The sequence below is a fragment of the Micrasema longulum genome, unplaced genomic scaffold (genome assembly GCF_059751315.1).
Source record: "Micrasema longulum isolate JH-2025_06_02 unplaced genomic scaffold, ASM5975131v1 h1tg002562l, whole genome shotgun sequence".
Lineage (NCBI taxonomy): Eukaryota > Metazoa > Arthropoda > Insecta > Trichoptera > Brachycentridae > Micrasema > Micrasema longulum.
The window spans coordinates 33,918-59,388 of NW_028279700.1; the positions used below are offsets into that span (position 1 = coordinate 33,918).

General features: G+C 33.6%; 1 protein-coding gene across 1 annotated transcript in view; it reads left to right on the top strand.

Annotated features, from left to right (window-relative positions):
* The window catches only part of LOC148271960 (uncharacterized), a 37,558-nt gene extending 13,957 nt beyond the window's left edge, over positions 1–23,601 (top strand). The window contains exons 4-8 of the mRNA XM_088240700.1: positions 1,925–2,164; positions 3,421–3,583; positions 8,392–8,523; positions 13,519–13,589; positions 14,924–23,601. Of these exons, the coding sequence (XP_088096826.1) occupies positions 1,925–2,164; positions 3,421–3,583; positions 8,392–8,523; positions 13,519–13,589; positions 14,924–15,670 (1,353 nt within the window). The 3' untranslated portion in view covers positions 15,671–23,601. The remainder of the gene's footprint in view (positions 1–1,924; positions 2,165–3,420; positions 3,584–8,391; positions 8,524–13,518; positions 13,590–14,923) is intronic.
* The last annotated feature ends 1,870 nt before the right edge of the window (positions 23,602–25,471 follow it).

Here is a 25,471-nt window from a genome sequence, read left to right on the forward strand (position 1 = left end):
TTAAGTCAAATTAAGGATGAAGTAAATTAAAAATAAAACCAATTTTATTGTTGGATTAAAATTAAAGAGGCTTGGCGAAGTTCATCAAACGAACGGCTTAGCCATTCAGGAGACATATACACTAAATACGGCACTAAGCACCCGACTTGTGTTTCATTCAACATAGGTTCCGGAGCTTATCTTGAATTATTATTTTAGTAAAAAAAAATGATTTAATAAAAATAAGTTACCAGAAAAACGCAACATGTTTGGCCTTGGTAGTTGTGACGTTAAGATTCGTGACAATGCTCTAAACAAATTTGAATGGGCAGGAACAAATAAACATGAATCGTGACGTATTAGGGGCGTGGCCAATGGAATGGCCGTTTTGGGGGAATTAAAAATTACAAATCTAAAAATATTTTTTATGCTACTAATAATTAGCAAAAAAAATTTTTTTACTGGACAGTATTTCGTAGACCTTTATTACTTTAAAACTTTAAAAAAAAAACTGATATTTCCCTATTAGTGGAGTCTTTCAAAGTAGTTTGTTTATATTAAAAACATTTTTTGCTTCATACATTTTCAAGAAACTTTGCCGTACAAATTAATGTTCTAATTTTTACCGCGCCTAAAAATATATTTTTTATATCTAATTTCCAGTAGGGATGAACTTCCTCATTGAACACAAAGTTCACAAATATCTTTGTATTATTATTCATTAATTTATTTATTTGACACTTTATATACATATACAATATATATACATATAAGGGCGGGCATATTGCCTTTAGGCAATTTCTTCCTACCTACCCAAACCGATCAGTTTGAGAAAATTATAAATACATGGACATATTGAATCTTACAATTTTATACAAAAATTAAAAACAAAGATAAACAAAATAAAAATTTATATAAAAAATTAACACTTTACTATGAAGAGAGGAGAGGGGATGGTAAGGAAAGAAGAAGGATAAAGGAACAATTTAAATATTTGGATAGTGACATTTTAATCTTGACTTAAATTATTAGGCATGTCAGCACAGAATGCATAAGCTTAACGAGAAAATGCGAGGGGGTTAAAAGCAAAAACGCCACTCGACTACTATCTGGTAAAAATGGTAAATAAATAAATGAAGATAAGCCTCATGGTTTACTGTTTATTGCGTTTGCCTGGCATTAACCCTTAAAAGGCTGTGCTACAAAATTCCTTATACATGGTGATATAACATCTTGTCACCTCAAGCAAAAGACAGAATATTCTGAAGTTCAGACATTTAAAAAAAAATGTAGACACATACTGTTAATTCCTTTTGCATAATTAATAAAGAATATAATATGATTTAAGCTTAAAAAAAACTAGCGAACACTCCCGTTTGCTGCCAATAATCGACTGACTTAACTAATTTATTATTTTTATTTTTGTCTCTTTCACACAAACGCTGGCCGCAGAATAGCGCCTCTGTCTTTCTTGTTATAAGTTATATTCTTGTGCTCTTTCTTACCACAGTAAAACAGATTTATTGTGGTATTGGCATCACTTTCATTCGTACAGTAATTATTCTTTGCATAGTAGGGATAAATATTTTTTATATTAAAATCCAGCATATTTATACGAATTTTACTTTTCAAATCCGGTGTAAAAATGTGCACTTTAAGATTACAAAAAATACATCATCATTTAAATCAATAAGAGAGATATATCAAGTCATGTATTCTATGTAGACACGTGTTACACCACAGCCACACAAGAGTTAAATAAATAAATAAAATAAAATAATATAATATTACAATAAATTATTATCAACCCATCCTATGTTATTTTTTCATGCTGTGTGGATTTTTGTCAATCTAAGTAGTTTAGTCTCTGTGAATGTACTTTAGAACATTGTTTTAAATCTTGACTTTCAAAATGCATACAAATCGTATCTGAAACTACTTTCAGGTTTGGGGCGACAAAGATGCGGACGGATTCTACTGGGGCGAGAGTCGGGGGCGCAGGGGCTTCGTCCCCCACAACATGGTGGTGGAGGTTGGCGAGGGGGGCGCGGGGGTCGCAGGCGCGCCCGAGGGCCGCCGGGGGGCCGAGCGCTGGGCCGACCAGGTGGCCTCCCAGCAGGTCAAGAGAATGGTGGCCCTTTACGACTACGACCCTCAAGAGCTAAGCCCTAATGTCGACGCCGAGGTGAGAAAAACATCTATCTTGAACAACGATTCTACTTTGACTCTGAAAACATTCAGGTCTTATTACTTATTTTCAGTAAAAGTATTTGCATGTGATTTACGCAAGTGAGCTCTATTTAATCGTTTTCATTATTTTTAAATATATTTATATTTCGATTTATTATTGATTTTTATGTTGAAATTGGGGTGACTAAATTACCTTAGAGTAATAAGGCGCTACCGCTATAGAGCCGCTTATGTGGACAAATATCGTTCTAGGATTATCAATCAGAAAGTTAGCTATAGTTTACAGCAAAACAATGGGCCTTAGGTATTCATGTCGAGAATATCAAGCGGAGCGATGAAATCGTCCATTACACGTTTGAAACTAAAAATAATACCAAAGATTTCTAATGCTTTTGTTCTATGCAAAATAGTGAAAGGGCGTTCTTACAGCTGTATTTCATTATTACTCTGAGGTATTTACCATGTAAAAGGGTTTGAAAAGAGTATTCCAGACCAACTCCCCAATCAAGGATAAAGGGTTTTCACTCTGAAAATTGGCTGGAAGCAGGTTTTAATTAAAATATGTCAAGTTATGTAAATCACTTGAAATACAAAAATACGATAAATCATTTTGAAACTGAACGGTTTTTGTGCTTGTGTTTTGTCCGGCTACAGCACGGTACAAATAAAGAAGTAAAACTCAACTATTTTGAATAAATCTGGTGAAACAACTAGTCAAATCAATTTTTTTACTTCTTCGGCTTCATCCTCCGCTGCTCTTTGGCTCCAGTTGAGAATCGTCGGAAACTTCACCCTGCAGACCGGATCTTCACCCCGTCTGAACTTGGCGAAAGGTTTCTCCTGCTTGACAAACCGCTGACTAAGCAGGGTCCTAGACGGAGTGTTGAAAGTAGGTACTGCACGACGCCGACCTTTTGCCTGAAAACAGAAGTACTCTTCTTTCAAAGGGAAAACACCGAATAGAAAAGAACGACACCCTGCTCACGGTCCCCATGCCCACCATCAGGGGTTCTGGGTCTTGCCTGCATTAGGTGCGCAGTCCCGGGTCTAAGAGGATGATTTTGGGTTAGAGATGGGAGCGAAAATCGGAATGGTGATTTATTCACTTGTGTACACTCGGACTCTTCAAGTCTGAGTGCATGCGTTGGCAACAGAATATATGTATAGTGTTTGTCCAGGGTATGTTGTTGTTTCTATAAATGCCCACATAATGATATATGAAGTTACATTTTAAAAAATATTTTGTTACAGCAAGTGGAGTTGAGCTTCCAAACTGGTCAGACAATACTCGTGTATGGAGAGATGGATGATGATGGGTTCTACATGGGGGAGATAGACGGTATACGGGGTTTGGTCCCCAGCAACTTCCTGGCTGAAGCAACGCAAGATCAGTACGCCCAGCAAACAGGGACAGGTCAATATAACTAACAGTAACTTGGTGTTGTGGTTAGAAAATCTAAAAAGAAACAGTTAAGCCTCACAAAATTTACAATAAATAGTATTCATTTATTCAATATTTTTGGTTTACATAATCCTTTATTTTTACTATATGAATATCTTACTGAGCACAACCCGTGTCGAGGCAATTCATTTGCATTATTTCTCTTATGCTCCCAGTTATATTAGAATGTTAATGAAATAATAATACATTTACATATTTTATAAAAATTAAATAATAATAATGGAAAGCGTACAATACCTACTCAGATGAGTCGAAAAACAAGTCACTGTCGCGGGCTATTAGACTACCTCCTACCTTCTAATAGCTCATCTCCACAAATATAATATGGTAATATTGCAGAAAATATATAAATTTAATATTGGTATTCAATAAACTACTGTTTTGGTGGGGTAAACATCTCGGGGAAATTCTTTGAGCCCAAATCAAGAAGCCCCTTTTTGCAAATAGTTTGGATTGCTGTTTATGTTAATTTATTTTTGCATCTAACCTTATGGTGTTGTTAATTCTATGAGCATGTATATCACATGCTATTTAGTTGAATGGTTCTACGACTCAGTTTACTGAAGTTATTTTATAACCGAGCAAAAATATCAAGAGAATGTTGTTGAGAATAATTAAAAATAAACGTACATACATGTTTAGTTTGTTTAATAACTTGAGAATAACTTATGACAAAAGTTTTTGATTAATACCCTAGCCTAATTGTTTCTTTTTGGATACATAGATGTTAATTTTAATTTTTAAAAGTGCCCCAGATCGATATGAATAGAAAATTGAAGCATTGTTACATCTTTATTCTGTCAAGTTAGTATGCAGAAAAGGTACTTTATCATTTTGTTCTTTAACATTTCTAAAAAAGTATAGTAATATTTCATTTCAATTACATTTTCAGTATTTCATAGTTCCAAACAGGATGCTTTAAAGAAGGAAAATCAAATAACACCTTTACAAAATAATAATTTTTTGTGTGTTATTATTTGTTCAACTATCGAAACAAAAAATTTAATCATCGTCGAAAAGTCATGAGTCTTGATTTACTATTCTTCAAAGCATAATATTTCTGTAGGTAATCATAATAACTCCTTAATATCCACCAATTTTAATTGATAAAGCTAAAATAATTCATTTGACTAAATTATTCCTTGAAAAAAATGTCATTTCGAATAATGAAGATATTTTGGAGTTACGGTAATTATGTCTTATTTTATTTAAATAGCTTGTAAGTTAGTACTTAGGAAATCAAAGTAAATGAACTGAAAAAGCATTAAAACGCTTTAAATTTTTAATGCCGTTGAAGTGTTGAATGTTTTTTTAGGAAAAAAGTGTTGTTTTTAAGATAGGTAGTTAATGATTTCTTTATTATATCTGGAATTAACACAAAAAATCGTTTTTAATCATCAAGATACTCAGTACTTACCTACTCAAAAAATATTATTTACTTACTGCTCATTACCGTTTTTTTTTGTGTTAATTCAGTTTTAATTTTGGCCATTACAATTGTATTCAGTACTTAGTGAAAATACATTGAAAACTTATTGCCTGAATGCGTGTTTGAAAAATATGAAGTAAAAATAATTATTCCCACTTTTCATACATTTTAGTTTAGTACCTATACTGAATGCATTTGATAAAGTCCCATTGACTAAAATGTTTTGCTTTGTTTTCTCATTGTTGTCATATACCTACTACATATCTCTCACTTCAATTCATACGATCTCATATATCTTACACGAGATCACAAATTCATTCCTATTTACTTACATTGATTTTATCATACAGTGCCAAATCATTCCACAAGTATATAAATACCATGCCACTCAGTTTCTGATTACTTTCGAACTGCTTTGAAATGCATCAGAAGTGAGTTATGTTAAGGCGTGCTATTTTTCAAGCTTTGAATCACATTTTATATTTACTGAGAACTTTGTCCACGCGCTTTGTTGATATTTGAAAAGCCTTTTACAATTTTTGAAACATTTAATGAGGTCAATAAACATATTGATCCAGCTTTCAATTCACATAAATGATTGAAAATACAATGAGTTAATTTGTTCAATAGCCTCGTATTTAAATAAATCGTCGTTATAACTTAAATATTTTTTAACAAGCTCATGCCAGTTGCATAGTATCGATATTATGTTTGCCTCATTGACTGTTATCATTGTGCTTTGGCTTTGCAAAAAATCAAAAGCATTGTATGGTGATTCTAAGTATTTCTTGGAATGGGGAAATCAATCAGACAAGCACTCCAGGCATACTTATCCTAAACAAAATTCCGTAAAATGAAAATCTGATACATCACAAAATATATCCACAAGCCCTTTCGAGGACTTGCATCATGTCAGTGAAAGTATTCCAAATTAACACTACAACACCGCAACTGATAATAAACATACATCAAAACTTGATATTGAAACATTAGAAAATTAGGTAATAATTAGATATATTCAAAAACACACTCAAAAATACTTTACTCTCACCGCATACAAATGATAACTTAAATTTTATTATAAGCTAACACAAACACAAACATAAATCAAAGCTTAATTATATCAAACTATGATTACACCCATCAATTTTAAATTCTCACCTCCAAAATCAAATAAAATCTTTGTGAAGTAACCCATAGAGTATTTTCAAACCAACCGAAAAAAAGCAAAAATTAAAGAAATACGTGTAAAATTTGCTGTATCTAATTGACTGAATTTATTTACTTTCTTTAAAAGTCATGTCACACAGTTTATTAAATTAAAATAAATTTATATACGAAGAATAAAAAATAGAATGAACACAAAATGAAATCGATTTTCCTAGATACTGAAAAGGACATTTAAATCAAATGTTTTTGTTGAAGTTTCATCAAGTAAAAACAACAAATGCATTATATTTTGAATTTAAAAAAACCTAAGACAAAACAAAAAGTTGTTAGTGTATCACACTAAGATAATTGAATACGTTTACAAACACCTCACAAAAACTGTGTGATGCCGATTAAAAAAAATTCTCAGAATAACTTGAAAGATGAACTTCCTCGTATAGTTCTTAAAAAATTCATTTCTTACGATGATGCATTGAGATTATTCTATATGTTGACTGACATTATCAAGGACATACACCATCCACAAACGCGGCCTCCGGGGTGTAATGGTTAAGGTGCTTGACTCACGCACGAAAGGTTTCAGGTTGGATTCCCGAAGAGTAAACAAAATTATATGTGATTTTTCTCAAGCCTGGGTGTTCTATGCTGTAATTCACCACTGTGATTAAGCCTTCAGGCCTGTTGTGGTGTGCAATAGCGAATTTGTATTTTTTTAAAATGCCATAGCGAATTTGTATTTTAAACTAAACTTTTTGGTAGTATTTGCCAATATCTAACCAGATTTATGGGTAATAACCTCATAAAGGTTGGAAACCGCGGTACAATACTGTGATGGCGCATAACACATTTTTTAAAATGAAAATGTTTTATTGCAATAAATGCACTATAGGGACTTAGTTCATTATCATCAGCCCTCTCTTGTCCAATTGTGAATATAGGGCTCCCCTTGAATTTCCACATCTCACTGCCTTGAGCCAACCGCATCCAACCACTTCCTGCAACCTGTCTTACGTCATCAGACCGTCTTGCCTGAGGTCTGCCGACACTTCTTCTGCCTGTTCTGGGTCCCCATCCCAGGACTTTTTTAGTTCATGTAGAGTCTATGGTTCCGGCTTTATGACCAGCCCAGCTCCATTTCTAGTTGGGAACCCTGTGGTTCACAGCCATATGTCAGTTCAGAGAGAACACTTGCAACACCGAGAAGAGCCGTTAGTTTTAAATCATAAACAATATATTAACAGAACGCTTTCTAGGTTCCCCTGTCAAAAATTCAATTGATAGTTATGCAGTATTGCAGTATCACCGACGATATATAAATAGAACTCTCATCCCCCAAACAATTCCAAAGCCTTAATATTACATTACAGTTTTCCACTGACATTATTTTATAAATTGATTATTGTATACACACACACAAAGCCGCAAGATGCGGATTGACATAATAAATAATGTAATTTGGTTCTAATATAGTGAATGATAATCACATACTCATAAACACTGCAAGCCACGATTAAAGCGATATTCTCAAGAACACTATAAAAATTATATTATCGGGTTAAGTTAGGTTAGTACCCAATACTTCACTATAGTTTTCCACGGAGATTATTCTACACATTGCAACACACACAACGCTGCAAAACGCAGATCGGGCGAATAGGTAATGTAGTTTGGTTAAAATGATATCAATATGGAAAGACAATTGTTAAGAATATCATATAGTTATGGTATCCACTATTTATCCATAGATTCAGCTAACACAAAACTGCAAGTCACAATTTAAGTGATTTTCTCAATAACAATTATATTATCAGGTTAGGTTAGGTTAGTACATTATGGTTTAGCACTGAGATAATTTTAACAAAAATACATTGACACACACACGATACTACAAAATTCGGATTGGGTGAATATATAATGTAGTTTGGTTGTAATATGGTTTTGATATCCACTATACAAAGATACCCATGAACACTGCAAGTCAGGGTTTAAGCGATTTTCTTAAAAACAATTATATTTTCAAGTTAGGTTAGGTTAGGACAATACAACACTATGGATTTACACTGAGATTTATTCTATACCTACATTTCCACACACACAACACTACGAGACGCGGATTGGGCGAATAGGTAATGTAGTTTGGAGTGTTTGCTGGGTTGGTCAGGCGGTCGGGGCGCGGGGCGCGGCGCGCGAGGCCACGGGCCGGGGGCGCGGGGGCCCCCCCCTCCGCCGCGGGACAACATGGCGCCCGGGCCCGCCCAGCAGCCGCCGCAGGGACCCCGACCCAGGAAGGCAGGTACGCATCCGTCTAACCCTTGTCTGTCGCCACTCCCTCAGCGTGTCTAGCATTTATGCCCACAAATATATTATTAAATTTATCATCACGAATTCCGCAATATTTCGCTCCTCCGCTTGTGTTTAAAAAGAGTTTCTTGCTTAGCGCCACGGATATCGAATATATATTTGACATTTATTTTATGTATTCATTCATTTATTTATACATAGATATTACATATATATTGAAGAAACATCATCATCTTCATCATTCCATGTCCACTCTCAGTTGGAGCATATGGTGTCCACAAAGAGCCTCCTGGCATCACTGTTGGCTGCCAGCTCCTGTACATCCTCTCATGTCAGATTCGTGTACCGTAGTTGTGCCATAAACATATGGTGACCACGTTCCTTGATGATAGTGAGCTGATCCTAACAGGAGACAAAACACTAACTCAAGGTTAGTTAGTAGTCTCTAGGGGGAAAACTTATCTGGACGAATTGCCAGTTTTGGAGAAAAATTATTATGTTACACTCTGTTATTTTATTTTTCTCGCTGTACAATGAGGCTATTTACATGCCTCACCATAATTTGAAACTAATTACAACTGAAAAGATTTTATGAATTATTACATTTTGATAAAAGCATTAAAATAGATTAAAGCATATCAACTTTACCCAAAAAAATTTAAAATAAAATTTCATGAATTGATGTCCTAGAACTAAATGTACCGCTTATTAGAAGTGCAGAAGTTTGGAATGGAGTTGTGGTAATGTATCCTCAGTGCGTTTAGTATTTTTTTATTTGACAATTTATTTAAAGCACAAACATTTTGAAGTTAAATAAAAGTAAGTAGATTGGAAGTTTTTTATCTGTCCAGGCGGATGAAGAATACAGTAATGTGTGTAAAATAAAACTTAAACCCTGAACAAGTATTTTCAACTAGATAACTACTCTCAAGTAAAAATCCTGAATATGGAAATCGAGTGGGGATAAGTCCATCTCGCTGTGAGGGGTTTGGCACTTTGGTCCAGCATTCTTGAGGTCTCGGGTTCGACTCTTGGCAGTGTGGACTCATTGTTCCTAAACTGTCACCTAAAGCGTAAGACTGATCACCTTCAAAACATACTACATTAGGTTTATCGATGCAGTGCCCTATTTACCACTGGGTGCGGTAAGGGGAATGTATAAATAACTCACAAGGCCGACGAACGAGGTCGATCTCGTAGTATAGTAGTCAGCGGGTTTGCCTACCATGCGAGAGGTCTCAGGTTCGATTCCCGGCATGGTTGACATGAAATATAGTGTTTTTATACTAGAATATTTCATTGTGCCTGGACTGGCACCTACGCTTAAGACTGATCATCTTACCTTCATGTAACAAAAAATGATCGAGATACGCTGCGATTGGTGTACCAATACAGTACCCTATGCAATATTAGGTGCGGAAAGGGAATGAAGATGATGATAAATAACTCAATGACCCTTAGACTTCTGATCCAGTGTCTGCAACACTACCACAGAACCATATTCGTTAACCGATTTCGTATTTTTTTTTAAACTTGAAAATATTTATTTCAAATCATTTATGGATCTACCGATGAAATGTTTGTAAAATAACAAAGAGATAAAAACATAAATGGATTCAAATATGAGTTGGTATGATACTCATGAACAATGCACGTCTATGTATTTGCTCTGACTATAACGGAAAACCCGTTATAAGACAAAGCACTCGGATGATATTGGACAAAGCAGAAAAAATCCACAGGTTTCATAGTTTTCATAGGAAATGTCGCAAGTAAAAATTAAAGCGGGTGTAATAAAATTTTAATATAAAAACTTTGACTGAGATGTGAGAGCACTCGCCACCTTTAAGGACTCGGTTTCGAAGGAGAAGATTTGTCCGAATGACAACACTCTCCCTCCACTCAGCAGCTAGGCTCTTTAAAGACCCGAGTCTGGAGGAAGAGAACTTACTTAAGGGGACCTGTCACAATTTATTATTTATTTATTTATTTATTCATACAAATTCAAATATACTAAAAAAACGTATCCCCAACTCTATGAGGCCAAGAGTCCTGTGTTGAGTTGAGAAACAACATAATGACACAATAGACGACACAGGTCAAAGTGACATCAGCTGCACTAACCATCATCTACAAGAATAGTTTAATAATACTTACAAGCACTACAGGTATAGTGACAATTTTAACTTTGACGTTTTCTTTTTTAAAACACATATTATATTACACTTCTTGGTCCATACATTTCCTTACATGTATGTATATTGAGTTAAAATTCCCTACCATTTATGTGGGGATAAGCATAACGTACAGGTCTTTATTAAATGTATTATTTAGAATTTTTAAGTTTTATTTATTTAGTTAACATATGTATTATATTTTGATCTATCATATTTTTTTACTTGCGGAGAAATCTTAAAAACCACAGTATGAATTCAAAGTCCTTAGAATATATTAATTTATTGCAATAAAATTTAATGGCATAAATGCTAGACCAGAACATTTATCTCCTTCCTTTAGAGCTCTATTTTATTATTTCAACAGGAATTTGGTTCCACCAATCCAAATTATTAATTATTACATATTATACATTGACTTGTGCATTATTATGAAAACGTTTAATGATATTTTATTGTTACCTATTTGATATTTGATTTGCTAATCAGATTGATATCAAAGTGTCATATCTTCCTGTATGTAGGTACAAGATTCACTTATCAAATGGATTTGAATATGTTTAAAAATTAGTTATCTTTATTGAATAAAATGTATATTATTAGAGCTATGTAAAATGTATCAATGAGGAAAAATAAAGGAAAATGTTTATGTGAACTTTTATAAAACTAAACATTATTATGGTAAATGAAAAAATAGAGCTCTATCGTCATTCCATTTTTCATTGCTTTTAGCACTCTCACAACTTCGTTTAAGCCATATTTTACCATCACAATGATTCATAAAAGTGGCTCCTGCTTTGTTTTATTTAAACTGTAAAAGTTCAAGCTTCTAGCCTTCGGGAAATTAATTGCAATTTTTCGAAGGCTAAGGATTATGAGCTGGTATTATTTATAAAATTATAAGATTAAACTATTTCTTCCAGTAGTACTTGCTTTGTTTGTCTTTTTCCTTGCTCCTTCTGTTTTTGTGTGTTATTTTCCGTCCAAATGAGATGTTTCTTTGCACTAAAATATAAACACTTAAAAAACAATATCTATATTTTAACTAATCATTCAACTTGTCAGTGTTATCTGTACTTTTTTACTCAAGAAATATATATTTAATGTTATTATACTCGTACGTACATATCCTACTGTTTGTCGTATTGTTTTGTCTCTTGAAATAGAATTATTTAGATTTTGATTTTATAAGGTATCGTATCGATATTTTTGTGATATCTATTTAATGAAGTCTGTTTCAAAACGAAGTGTGTATGTTTCATTTTTGGAAAACATGAAAAAGGTACCAACTCACCCATTTATTCTCATATATATTCACTTCAAATAATTATCAGGAAACATTCACAACACACAGGTGGTGTACATTTTTATCTGCATTACATATACAATCATTGTATTACATATGTGCAAATGTAATGATTATTATTTCTATAAGTGAAGTTCATCTGATTTGTTGAAAATAACAAGCAAAACAAAATATTCAAATATATTATGCATGACGCATTCAAAATTGTATTATTTTTATGGCATAATTTTTTTAAAAAATAATGTGTCTCCCTAATGTTGTTTTTATCCAAATACTGAGAGTATCTAGTTGCGTAAAATCATTTTTTGACTTGAATGGATTATTTCTAATTTTATATGTGTGTAAAAAAATATTATAATTTTGTTTGCAACCTTTTTAATCTTATTGTGTAAAGATTAATGTTTTGGATGTTGTGAATGTTCCTGAATGCTTTGAGCATACACCCAATTATTCTTAAATCATTGTTTGAAGGAATACAAGAGTGATAATGCATTCCTTCAGGCAGTGATTTTATCCAGAGGTAAAAACATGTATTTGCTGTGGAAACTTCCGGAAGATACATAATACTTGTGTTACCAATGTATTTAGAAACGGTAACATAGCAGATGTATTAATTTATATGTATCGTTCACATATTCAGATGAAGAAATCACTGGCTTTTTCACGCTTTTTATTTGAAATATGATTGTCTTCCAAAGTCCACAATTAATTATTTTCAATACTCAACCTTCAATCAAGAGCTTGCTGTTTTGTCTTTAGTAGTTCAAGTATGGAACACGGCTAGATTAGCTTTTTAGGTGATCAGCCACATCTGAATAAGTGAGTATTTTCATGTTTTATTTTTTCGTCTATCTATTATTGTTAGCATTAAAGAGGACATACATATAACTATACCGGCAGCTTTAAGTGTTGCGTGTCTGCACTATGGAAATGCTCAATTATTTATTATATTTTAACTCGCTAGCTCTATCTCGCTCTACGCTCTATCTATTATATCTTTCTGTACACTGATTCTGTTACTGGACTCCCGAATAAGCAAGTTTTGAATCATATTCGTGACTTGTTTTAGTACTCTCGGTAAATTATCAAACACATTTTGATTAATATTCCATATTAGATGCTGCGAGGTCCAGTAGCATCCACCGAGCACAACTATACGGTGTACACTCTCTTCTAACTTACTGAACACCACTTCAACACAACATGAAGACATTCTATAAATTATCATTTTGGGGTTTTACTCGATTCGTTTCAACTCGCGTGGGAAAAGTACAGCATAGTTAGGAAATCTACCAGCTTGTCAAAGGAAGTATCGTTTGTGTTTGATACTTTACTATGACCCCGTACACGCTAGTCAGTAATATTCCTAGTAGTGGACAAGTTGCCGGTATTCGGCACAGACCACAGTAGAAGGGGAGTAACTCGTGGTGTGGGGTGGTGTTCTGTCCCCTGGGGAAGCTCTTCGTGGTGTAATCTGTACAATGTGGTGTGTATTGTTTGTTGCTAGATGCCTGCCCTCTCCCCCCTTCTCAGTTAGGCCACAACACAAGCGCCAGTACACAAGACCAGCTATTGCAGGTAAATTTCATTTGAAGAACAAGAAAGCGATTCTTTAAAGAAATACCCAAATGTATTATATTTTTGTTGACTAGTTAAATTCTTGTTAGACCACATTTTGTTCCATAGCCCCTAGTGTTGAATCATTCATCGCTAAAGTAGCCCAATATAATGTCGCAGATATATCGCACACACACCGGTATTGACTGACGACTTTGCAACTTTTAGTTACCCACATTGGAACTCTCGACATTCTCGCTCAGTGCAGTGAGTTGCTATCACATTAAAAGCTGTGTCACCATAAAGATTTCACTCGAGTAGTTCGCTACATAGTCGCGCTACCAATCACTCGCCAAGCGACCGTCACCGCTCACTACCAAGAATTCACATCCATTCTCATACATTTTCTGTCATTAATTGGATCATTTTTCTATCAAAGTTACTTACATATTTCTTTTCACACATCTAGCGTTACAATTCTGAAGTTGGAATTATTGTTCCTTTAGACAGTTACATGTGAGATATACTGTTACTTTGATAGAAATATTACGTTCATAGAGGATGAATCATCGAAAAATCTTTTGCTGTGATGTATGCATGATCGCGAAGAGTTTTCTTTGATCCATTCTATTTTCTATTACTTTCATTTTGTAACAGAATATATCACAAATTGAGATTCGATAGCAAATAAATCTCATAGTTATTTTATTGCTCAAGTGTCAATTACTCCATGTTTTTCCAAATCAATGTTTATACTATCCCTATCGCTCCTAACTCTAGCCACTAAAATAACTGTTGTAACAAGTCAATGTTCACTACTTTTATTTGTCACTGTTATTAATTTCTCAAGTAAATACCCCATAGACAAAACTCTGCATGTATTCTAACTTTATTATTTATTGTTTGTTTGTGGGATATGTTATTATATTAGTTACTTAATAAATATGACTGAACATGCTGAATGAAATAGTTGAAATAAACCATCTCTGTTTAATCCCAGTGTGCGCTAAAATGTTTACGAATCAGTTTATCATTTATTTGCATTTATCACCATTACATTATTCATTGAAAAGTAGAACATCACCGATGAGAATTTCACAAGAAACTCGTCAAGTTATCGCACTGCAGACTATAATGGATTTAGTGAAGTTCTACTTTTGCATTAAATCAAGACTCATCATAGTTTTTTTCAAAGAATTGAATTCACTATTACCACTCATATAGTTGAAAAGGTTATTGAGAGAGTAAATTTTTGTCGCTTCTGTTATTTTGCTAATAACAATATCAATCGCTAAGATAGTAATAATTATACGAGAGGCATATAAGCGATACAGTGACTGGTGTGTTGATGGCAGGGGAGGGCGAGAGGACGCGGGAGAGGTGGCAGTGAGCAGAGCAGCATGATGGGCGCTATGGGGCCAGGGGGCGTCATGGGGCCGGGGGGATCCATGGGGCCAGGGGGTTCCATGGGGCCGGGCAGTGTCATGGGACCCTCCACCAACATGGGCCTCAACACGTCGGGACAAGGCGCCAACATGACATCCACCAACATGGGAATGGGCACCAACACAGGAATGGGAATGAATTCAAACATGGGGACAACATCGAATATGGGCATGGCTTCAAATATGGGCATGACTTCAAATATGGGCATGACTTCAAATATGGGCATGACTTCAAACATGGGTATGGGAGGCAACACTATTAATAATATGGCAACAGGAAACTCGTTAGGAGCGGTGAGCAATACACAATCCGGATCTCTGTACCCGACACCCAGCTCTGCCTACTCCAGCGCTCCTCAACACACTCCACAGGCCCAGCTGTCCACTCCTCAGGGCATGCAAGGCAACCAGCAGGCGGGGATGCAGAACCAGGGAATATTCTCCTCCAGGCAGCCCATCAAGGGAGTGCCTTCCGTCGTCCCCTCGTCGGGACTCGGCATGATGCAGCAACAGCAGCAGCAGCAGCAGCAGCAGCAACCCGGCGCCGGCGCTCCCAACCTCATGCAGAAGTTCACGGAGATGACGGCTCCCGGCGGGGACATCCTCTCCAAGGGTAAAGAGTTGATATTTATGAAGTTCGGGCTCGGGGGTAAATAATAGCGCTGGTTGTATCACTTGAATATTGTTCCTCTCGCTCTCGAGCGATGCGACAGGGGGGGCAGTGAGGTGTGGGGGACGGTGGAAGCGGGTGCGCTTCGTGAGCCCGTGTTGTGCGACTGATAAATGTCCAGTAAGATTGTTCCGAGAGTGTCTAATTTCTGACTTGGCCGAGAGGCCCACAAGTCTGGTGCAGTCACAAAAGCAATGAATATTTGATAATCTAATGACAATACGTTATATACTTAGGAATTAAAATGTTGAAATTAGATTAAACCGAGCCATGCCTCTATTGAAATTATTGCGGTAAAGATATATATTCGCTTTGGGTATTTAATCTTTCTTCTTTTCTAGATCTTTCCTTCATTTTTTAGTATAATAATTCTTAAATCTAAGAATATTTTTTGAAACTGGGTTTCTACTTATTAATTGTGAAGGTCAGTTATTCTACTTTTGTAGTTGCATTTTAGAACTTGTGGACCTCTTTTATATATTTTATCGCTAAAAGATGATAATAATAAAACTATTTCAATATTGTAAACGTTTTAAATGAAATTTACAACAATGTAGCTTTTCTATGCCTTGTTAATGTTTTTATAATATTATTATATCTTTAAATTGCTACAGACCAAAGACGCAATAAACGTAATCTACAAATTTAAAATACACATATCTATTATTGTAAAAGATTTATGACAAATATATATTTTAATGTTTCGAGTTAGCGGGTGTGTATCGAAGGAAAACATATTTTTGAAGATTCACCGCGATTACCTTTAGGAAATGGCATAAAGATGCGTGTAGGTACATAAGGGTTTCCTAAATCACCTAACGAGGAAAGTTAAAACATATTATATTAGTTAGATATCAATGGAGTGTATTCCCATAAAGTGCACAAACTCACACGAATATGGTGTATATTATATACCTACTTAGCGCAAAATATTTCTTAGCAACGTAACAAAATTATCATTCCAATAGTTGAGAGTAGTGTGAACTTCATGCGTGGGTTGTGGTATTGAAAAGTATTCAATAATAATTAATCTAATACTAGAAAAACTATTCTTATTGTATCTGTATCCGAGTATGACAGAGCCTCACACCTCACTGCAGAAAGTTGGGCAATTATCGGCGGAATAGTTTCGCCCATTGCATATTGTGGATTGACATGTCTGGGATATCTGTAGAAATGGAATCTGAACACATTTTATACTTCCCACACATAACTTGAATGTAACTTTATCTAGAGACTTGCTAGCAAGGCCTAGGCCAATGTGAACTAAACGCCTGTCGCGTGTCTGTAATGGTGTTTGCCAGACACTGGGTTAAGTAGCTCAACAATATTTGTTGTAGATTTAAATCTTTCTCGCTAATGTAAAGATAAAAGATGCTTCGCTATCTTCACCATGTTTCAACCTTCAATTTCTGTATTGGAATACTTATTTATTAAATTATTCATTGTCACTCACGTAGAATAAAATTATTTGTTAATGAAGTTTGATGTATATTCATTATTCCATACTTTCCATTAAAAAATCATACATTACTAGTTGAAGAACCGAAAACAAGTTTCGCAAATTACTCGAGTTTGTCTGTGCTTAATTAATGAACTCAAGAGTTACAAGTAAATTATAATACATGTATATTATTGTTACAGTCATCGCTTTCTTTTGTTACTAATAGTAATAAATATATTCCAATATTTTTGACCATTTTAGGTTAAATATTAGCCTTTTTAAGGAATTCTGTAATAAATAAGTATTATTGGCACATAATTTAAGGGGATGTTAAATGAAGTAATAGGGAGAAATGTCACTTATCCAACAGAATTGGAGAGATAACAAGAAAACGTTCTCGGTAAAGACGCACACAGGATCTTGCAGTATATTTGCAGGACAAATATTCCAATTAGTTTGCAGGTAATAATAGTTCACGAATATCCCGTTTGGAACTATTTTAAATATACCAAATACTATGTCCCAGCACAATCGCTGACATTAAATTAAGAAAAATTTGTATCTAATCTTGCATTGATACACAGATTCCTGAAAGTTATCGCGAGTTCAGGAATGAATGGAATACCAATGTGCTCCTCGTGAGTGCATTAGATAGTTGTTTCGCCTCGACGTACATACTCGTAGGTCGATTGTGAGTATTCTATTTGGGTGCCTTTCTATTAGGAAATTTTCAGCACTTTGCCAGAAACTGTGTATGCATCGTGCAAGTGACAAATGTACCTACAGTACGATAACCTCATCCTCTAAAAGGCTAAGTAACATTCTCCGTAAGGTCCATCATTTTGTTTCGTAAGAGATATTAGAATGTGTATGGACTATACTTGTGACTAAAATAATGCAGCATTATTTCTAAAGCAAATTGTTTTTTGATAAAAGAAAGTTGCCTAACTTCTAAGTCTTGTTGATTAATTAATGGTTTTATACCCATTTCTATGTATAACGGTGTGTAATATAAAATAATGATACATATTTAAATCTCTACCATCAATATTCCATTGAATAATAATATAGTGAATGACACTTTAAGCCAGACTGATCGCCATAATATGAAATTGTATTTAAAAAAATAGAAATGCGATCTTAAGGGTAAATGTAATATAATCACTTCACAATTATTCATTTCACTTAACCTTCTATTTATACTTTTTTCCTTTAGTAATTAGTAGATACCTTCCTTGATACTTAAGAAAAAACAATGTTTATCGAAACACAAGGGACTCTTCTAAGTACATAAAATTAAATTGTTAGATAAATAAAAATATTATACAATTGATAAAGAATTATTGGTAATTTTGATTGTTCAGACTATTTAAACATATTCACTATTTAATGTAAAGCTTCTCATAATCACTGCTGGAGTTTACACGTTTATGTTCACCCATCAGGGTAACATCACACAATGTACAGAGTTGGACAAATATCACACAATGTACAGAGTTGGATAAATATCACACAATTTACAGAGTTGGATAAATATCACACAATGTACAGAGTTGGATAAATATCACACAATGTACAGAGTTGAATGATATCACACAATGTACAGAGCTGGATAATATTATACAATACTTTACTTCCCACTTTATCTGTTACTTTCTCAGCCCGGAGAAATACTTTCTAATTGAACGTGTACAGTGTTTTTCCTTACAATTCGTGGGGTAGGATAATATTTCAGACCCTGAACTTTGTACATTTGCTAACTCAATTTTGTTATTGTTTTTTTATATAATAAATATATTTATGGTGTAGTTTATTATTAAAATTTGTTGATGAAAGAGCAGAATTTTTTATTCCAAGTTATCTATAGAATTTTAATGAACTTTTATGCATTTAATGTTGAACTTGGATGTTATTTTAATACAACCACGAGATAAAATTATTGTATGATAGTACAGTGTTTCAAGCATTTCAATCTTTTTCAAGTTATCTTCATTCGTTTCAAGTAAGTCCACGCCAGTAACATGATAAAAATAATCAATGATAATAAGAACATCAGTATATTTAATAATAAACAAGAAATATCTCCATAGCCAAACTTTTTTATATTCCTGAATCCTTTTTTTGTGATTTTCACCTAAGAAAAGCAATGTGTTCATTTACAAATTTATATATGGATTAAAATTGTACTTACAATATAAGAAATACTCTGAAGAAATTGTTTAAAGTTACCAAATTAGCTTTTTTGCAATACCATCAATTAATGTACTTTGGAATCGCTTGGGCAAGGAAAAATTCTTCAAAAATATTTGTAACACTATCTACCGTTCATATACATATTTACCAAATTTATGTTATTGAATATTGTACTTCTAATCTTGTTATTCATATAGTTAGTGTTGATAATTGCCAGTATATTGTGATGTGAAGCAAATTCTTTTTGTTTAAATATATATTATATTGGCTAGAATTGTTACTTTGTTGTGGGTGAGTGATAAGACCAGTTTCCAGATCATTAGTTAGCACATGACTGGTCTGACAACTTCCAATGGAGCTTCATTTCTGCATAAATATAAAGAATTACAACATTCTCAACTTTATGTCCATTTTCTTTCAATATTGGGATGAATCGTAATCCGTACGCATAGCTGGAATCATCCGAGTGCAAAAATGGACTTGTTATATTAAAAAACCACTTATTTGAGATTAAAAGACATTGTCGATGCATTGATCGCCGATCCATTAGAATGAAATTTAATCACATCCGGAAACAATTAAAACCATGTAAGTACTTGTATCTTTTTTTTTAATATTACAAAAACAGGCAAGTCAAAAATATCATGATAAAAACACATTGAAAAATAACAAAGCCATTGGTTTGCGCAAACAGCTAGAAACATAAATAAATATACTCTCAAATCGAGTTGACTATTTTTGTTTTTAATACGCAAGTGATGTTTTAACCATCTTAGATATTGGACATCAGAATTAAAATATTTTTGTGGTAGTTGAATCCTTAGAAACCGTCACGAAACAGTGAGAGTTATAATATGTTTGTTATTATTTTTTTTATTGATTAATTAGTGTCAAAATCCAATGTCATCCGAACAACTTTTCAACATCATGTTTATGTAAATATAATACGATTTGAGTTAAAACAAAATTGTTATTAACAGAATACGTATGAATTGAGAATGGAGTAAGTCTTTATGGATTCGTTTCGCGGCCCGGATTTGCACATATCAAATTGTTTCGAGGAGAATAACTTGTACGTAGATTTGTTAAAATAAACAATTGTATGAATAAATGTATATTAAGGATTGTGTTCTGGTAGTGTACCGTTACGGGCCGCATGCTTTCTGTAAGTATTTAATAAAATAACAAATGAGAAATCCGTAAGTAAGGTGAATTAAACAGTCGCTATATGTATTTGTATATCCTACCCATATCCAAATATCATAATTGTAATTATTACTCCTCTTAGTTATGTAATTGAATACACAAATAAGGTTGATGATTATGTTAATATTAAAAATACTAAAAATTGTACCAAGATTTACGAGAATAAATTATACTCATGAAATGTGGCCAATTTTATTTTACCATAGGCCTGTGCGTGCGTTTGGAAATTTATTATTACACGATTCAAAATTAGAAACCTCCACTGAAGGAGTTACCGAGATATTTCTCAAAGACTAATAGTGCAGATGATAAAGCAAATACACATTCTATGTGAATGAGATACTTTATACCATCACAAAGAAGCCGTATCCTCGGGGGATCGCTGGTTAAACTTCCTTAAGTTAGACCGCTCGCCCCATGTTTTAAGGAGCTGGGCTTGGAGGGGGAAATTTAGCAATATAATCTTCACTAGAGTATGAAGGGCATATTACGTACTACTTCTGGATTGCCTTCTTTCAGAGCAAAGATGCCAAGGCTACCAGATTACGGAGAGCTCCTTTACTTTCGTTGCACTATCAATTCCACAATTCTGTCACTCTACTCGGAAAATACTTCCCAAAGTTAGATATATAGGAAGGACCATCAATTTAATCTAATTATTTATTTATATTTTTTACAAATTATAGGCAGAGTATGTACTAAAATAAAAAAACGTAATTAGTTTTGTAAAGTATTATTTTGGCATAATATTATACATTCATCCAACTTATAAAAATAAATTTATTTAACTCGACCATTCGATATATTAATACAGATGTACATAATTCCAAAAGGAAATTATTATTAAAGGTGAAGAAAGCTAATACATATGTTTTGTCGGGGTCTACATTCACGGCGTGCACGGTAAGGTGCTCACACACGACGGACCCTTGCCGCTAGTGCTTTTCATGCCGCTTTAATGAGTGTGATGGATATTCCCATTTCTAGTAAAATACTTTTTTCTTTTATCCCAAATATTACTTGAATAAGTACTCGCTGTTTCCTGACAGATGGTGTTGTCTTAGCCTTTTTATATCTGGCAATACTACAGCCAACTTTATCATTTAGCTCCACCATTACACCTGAAATGATACTCTGCCAAAGTATATATTATACATATTTTCTATGGCATTAAACATGTCGAATTTTGTGCCAAAAAAAGCGGGGAATATTGCTGCATGACTTTTTTCAAAATAAAATCTGCAGTTAGAGCACATAGAATTCACGCGGAGACTTACGGTGACCGTGCACTGTCGGAAACAATATGCAGAGATTAGTTTCGACATTTCGAGATTGGTTTTGATGTTGAAGATAAAGGACGCTCTGGCGCACCGAAAAGATGAAGAATTAGAAGCATTACTCGAAGACTCATGTCAGACGCAAAATAAACTTGATAAATTATAAGAAGTTAATACATAATTACACAACAGTTTCCAAATGTTTAAAGCATTAGGAATGATTCAAAAGTAAAGAAATTGGGTGCCGTACAAATTGAATCCGAGACATCAAACAGTGTTTTTTCACATGTGAACAGCTGAAAGGTTTTTTTGCATTGTATCATTATATATTTTGTGCAAAAGTAGATACACTATGATAACCCGAAGCATAGAAAATCATAGTGTAAGCCCGGCCATGCATCAACATCAACGACAAAGCCGAAAAACCATGGTTCCAAACTCATGCCCTTTATTTGGTGGGATCAGCTGGGTGTATTGTATAATGAGCTACTCAAAACCATCACGGGAGATCGCTATCGACTACAATTGATGCATTTGAGCAAAGCATTGAAGGAAAAGTGGCCGCAATACGAGGAGACACAACAAAGTAATTTTGCCGGTTGACGCTCGGCCACATGTTGCAAGGCCAGTCAAAACATACTCAGGAAGTCCTCTCCCACTCGCCATATTCACCGGACATTGCTCCTGTCCATTACCACTTGTTCCGATCGATGACTCGTGGCTTGGCTGAGCAGCACATCCATTCTTATGAAGAAGCTAAAAAATGGCTTAATTCGTAGATAACACGAGAGAAAGTAGTTGCTAGAGATGGACAATACTTTCAATGACATGTTCTTTACTCATTTTTCAAAATAAAGGATTGATTTTTATGATAAAACAGCGAGAACTTACTAAAGTCACCGATACAAATTAATAGTATTGAGCGCCGTGAAAACAATGATTCATTTATCGCGCAAAACAAGAGACAAAAGTAGCAGGAATAAATTAATTGAAAAAATAGTTAGTATATTCAACAAAAACAAAATTGATGGATTAATATAATTTACAGAGGAACCTCTATATTCATCATTAATCAGTTCCTGGGGTCAAACAGATATAAAATATGAAGAATATAGAAACATTCTTTCCCATAAGAAATAAATGAAATTAAATTATTCTGTTTATAACTCCTAAAATTAGTACAAAAATGAGAAAAATGTTGTAAACTTTAACTTTGTGGTACTAAACAGATACCCAATTGTTAAAAACGAAAGTTCCTATCAATTAAAACAAAACAGCCGATAGTAATTCCAATTCAAACCGAGGTGTCTGAGGTGGATGATTCAGTAACACTGCCCAGTGTTGTCTGTTTTTGTTTACTTTATTAAAACCTTCTTGAAGTAGTCAATGTGTGACAATTATCAAATATTACGAATATCGGGGTTGACAAATACACAACACTGTACATTCATTTAAAGCACTAACTGTGTAGCTATTATTTTTCATAAATATTCATATCAATAAAAAAGAAAACAATTATTTATTATAAAGATGTCTGAATAAAAAAACAATGTCAACCAAAAATTCGATTACACTGAATTTGCTCAGATACAATGAACAATAATCGATAAATATCAACGTACAATTTTGGACAGTGTCACAACACTATTCAATTCCTTCCATTTGTCATGAACGTAGACCCCGACAGTATTTGATATTTTTAAAATATGGTCATTGAATTATCTCAGATTTAAAGCTTTCCCATTTTAAAATGGTTCTCCATCTCTGTTGAGATACATATTGAGTAATATGCCAATGCTTCAAGCAACTCAATAAAATTAAAAAAACAAATAAAGGCAAACTACCGCATAAAAAATATTTTTCCATAATTTTATGTAAATTATAAATTTTACACTTTTGTGATACATCAATTTTAATTTATACTAGTAAAAGATATTGTAAAAAAAGTTACGAGTATTATGTAAATATTCTTCATAAATAATACATAAACATCGATTTTTTTTTTAAATGCTAAAATATAAAAGCATGGAGCAAAGTAAAAAAAAATAAATAATAATGAGTAAAAAATTATGATTAGTTTTATTTTTAATTTATTGATAAAACTTGATGCACTGTCAAATCATTTTGCCTAGGTACACTATATTTAGCAAATGTAAATATCAACTACCACTAGCTGATTCTGCCAACTACCCACATTTATACTATGAAAAAAATATATTGTTACATTATTGAAGACTAACTACGACATCATGTAATAATATTTTATCTAATTACTTTATTTTCAATTATTAGTTAATACCATAGAATTAAAATAGTCCAGAAACAGAAGGCGACTCAACTACTCATAAATGAGTAGGTTTACGTTTTGACCAATTAGTTTCTTTGTAGACGTCGCTCAGTATGCAACTCCTGATTTGAATTCAACTATGCCGTGTTGTGTCCTTTTAAAGTTTAAAAATACTGCTAGGATCTTAAAGAAACAGGATTCAATCACATTTCATCTGTAATTTACAAATGAATGTGTATATAACAAATGCATTACTTAAAAACTAAATTATTTTTCCATCTGTCATATTGTCGAAGAAACAAAATGGAAATTTCGTTAGTGTTGCAAGGGTAGATTTTTTTTTTACCCTACTTTGCTCATCTAATAAAAGAACTAATGGAAATTAGACCTCGGATTCAACAACGCCGTGGGGGACATTTGAACGACATTATCTTTAAAACATCAAGTTTTATGTCAAATAAAATTTGTTTTATATTTTAAGTTCAAAGTTCACTAATTCAATAACTCTTATTAAATGACCCTTTACTTATCTACTCTGTCGTGTCAATCAATGTTTCTGCGTGCACAATAAAATTTTAGATAAATTAACAGATTACTTATTTTACCTTACATTTGTGTTATGATTTTTTTTTCCATCAAGCAACATTAGGCGACTTCACGAATACGCGCGGCAAAAGTAAGGCGGAGTGGGGGAATTATTGGAAACAGTCCAATGTATTCAAATATGATTCTACGCTCCTTCTGGACTATTCTTAATTCTATGGTATACATTAAGAATATTCTCATTGATATATCAAAATAAAAATAAAAATGACAAAGATTGCTAAATGCACAACATCGATTGTCCAGAACATTAGTCATACGATTTATTAGGATAGAACTATTTACTATATTTCGCTTTGTATTTATTACATGTTGAATAATACAGAATCGGCAATGGAACTTCACTGATCTACTACTGACTATTACTGACTACTTTTAGTCAGGAATTTGCAGCTTTTATAATACTGTCGTTTCAAGCAAAAAGGCAGAATCCAGCAAAAATTTATGTTTTTAATGCCATTTGATAAATAATTGTAATTCATCTGAACAACTTACATTAATAAATACAACAAAAAATAAAGGAAAAAAAATTAATAAATATCCAGTAAAAAAAATACCAAATACAGAAAACCATCATCATTCACCTTCTGCACTGTCCTAAAGTAGTTCAGGCGCAATGAGGTGTATTAAATCTTTTTAAACAGATGAAGATAGTTCCAGGTCTTGAACCAACCCTTTAAATCAAGGTCTCACATCCACCCTACTCAGGAATCGAACCCAGAACTTAAAATGGAGCGAATGCGCCAAACAATACTCACGAGGAGACTAAGACACCACT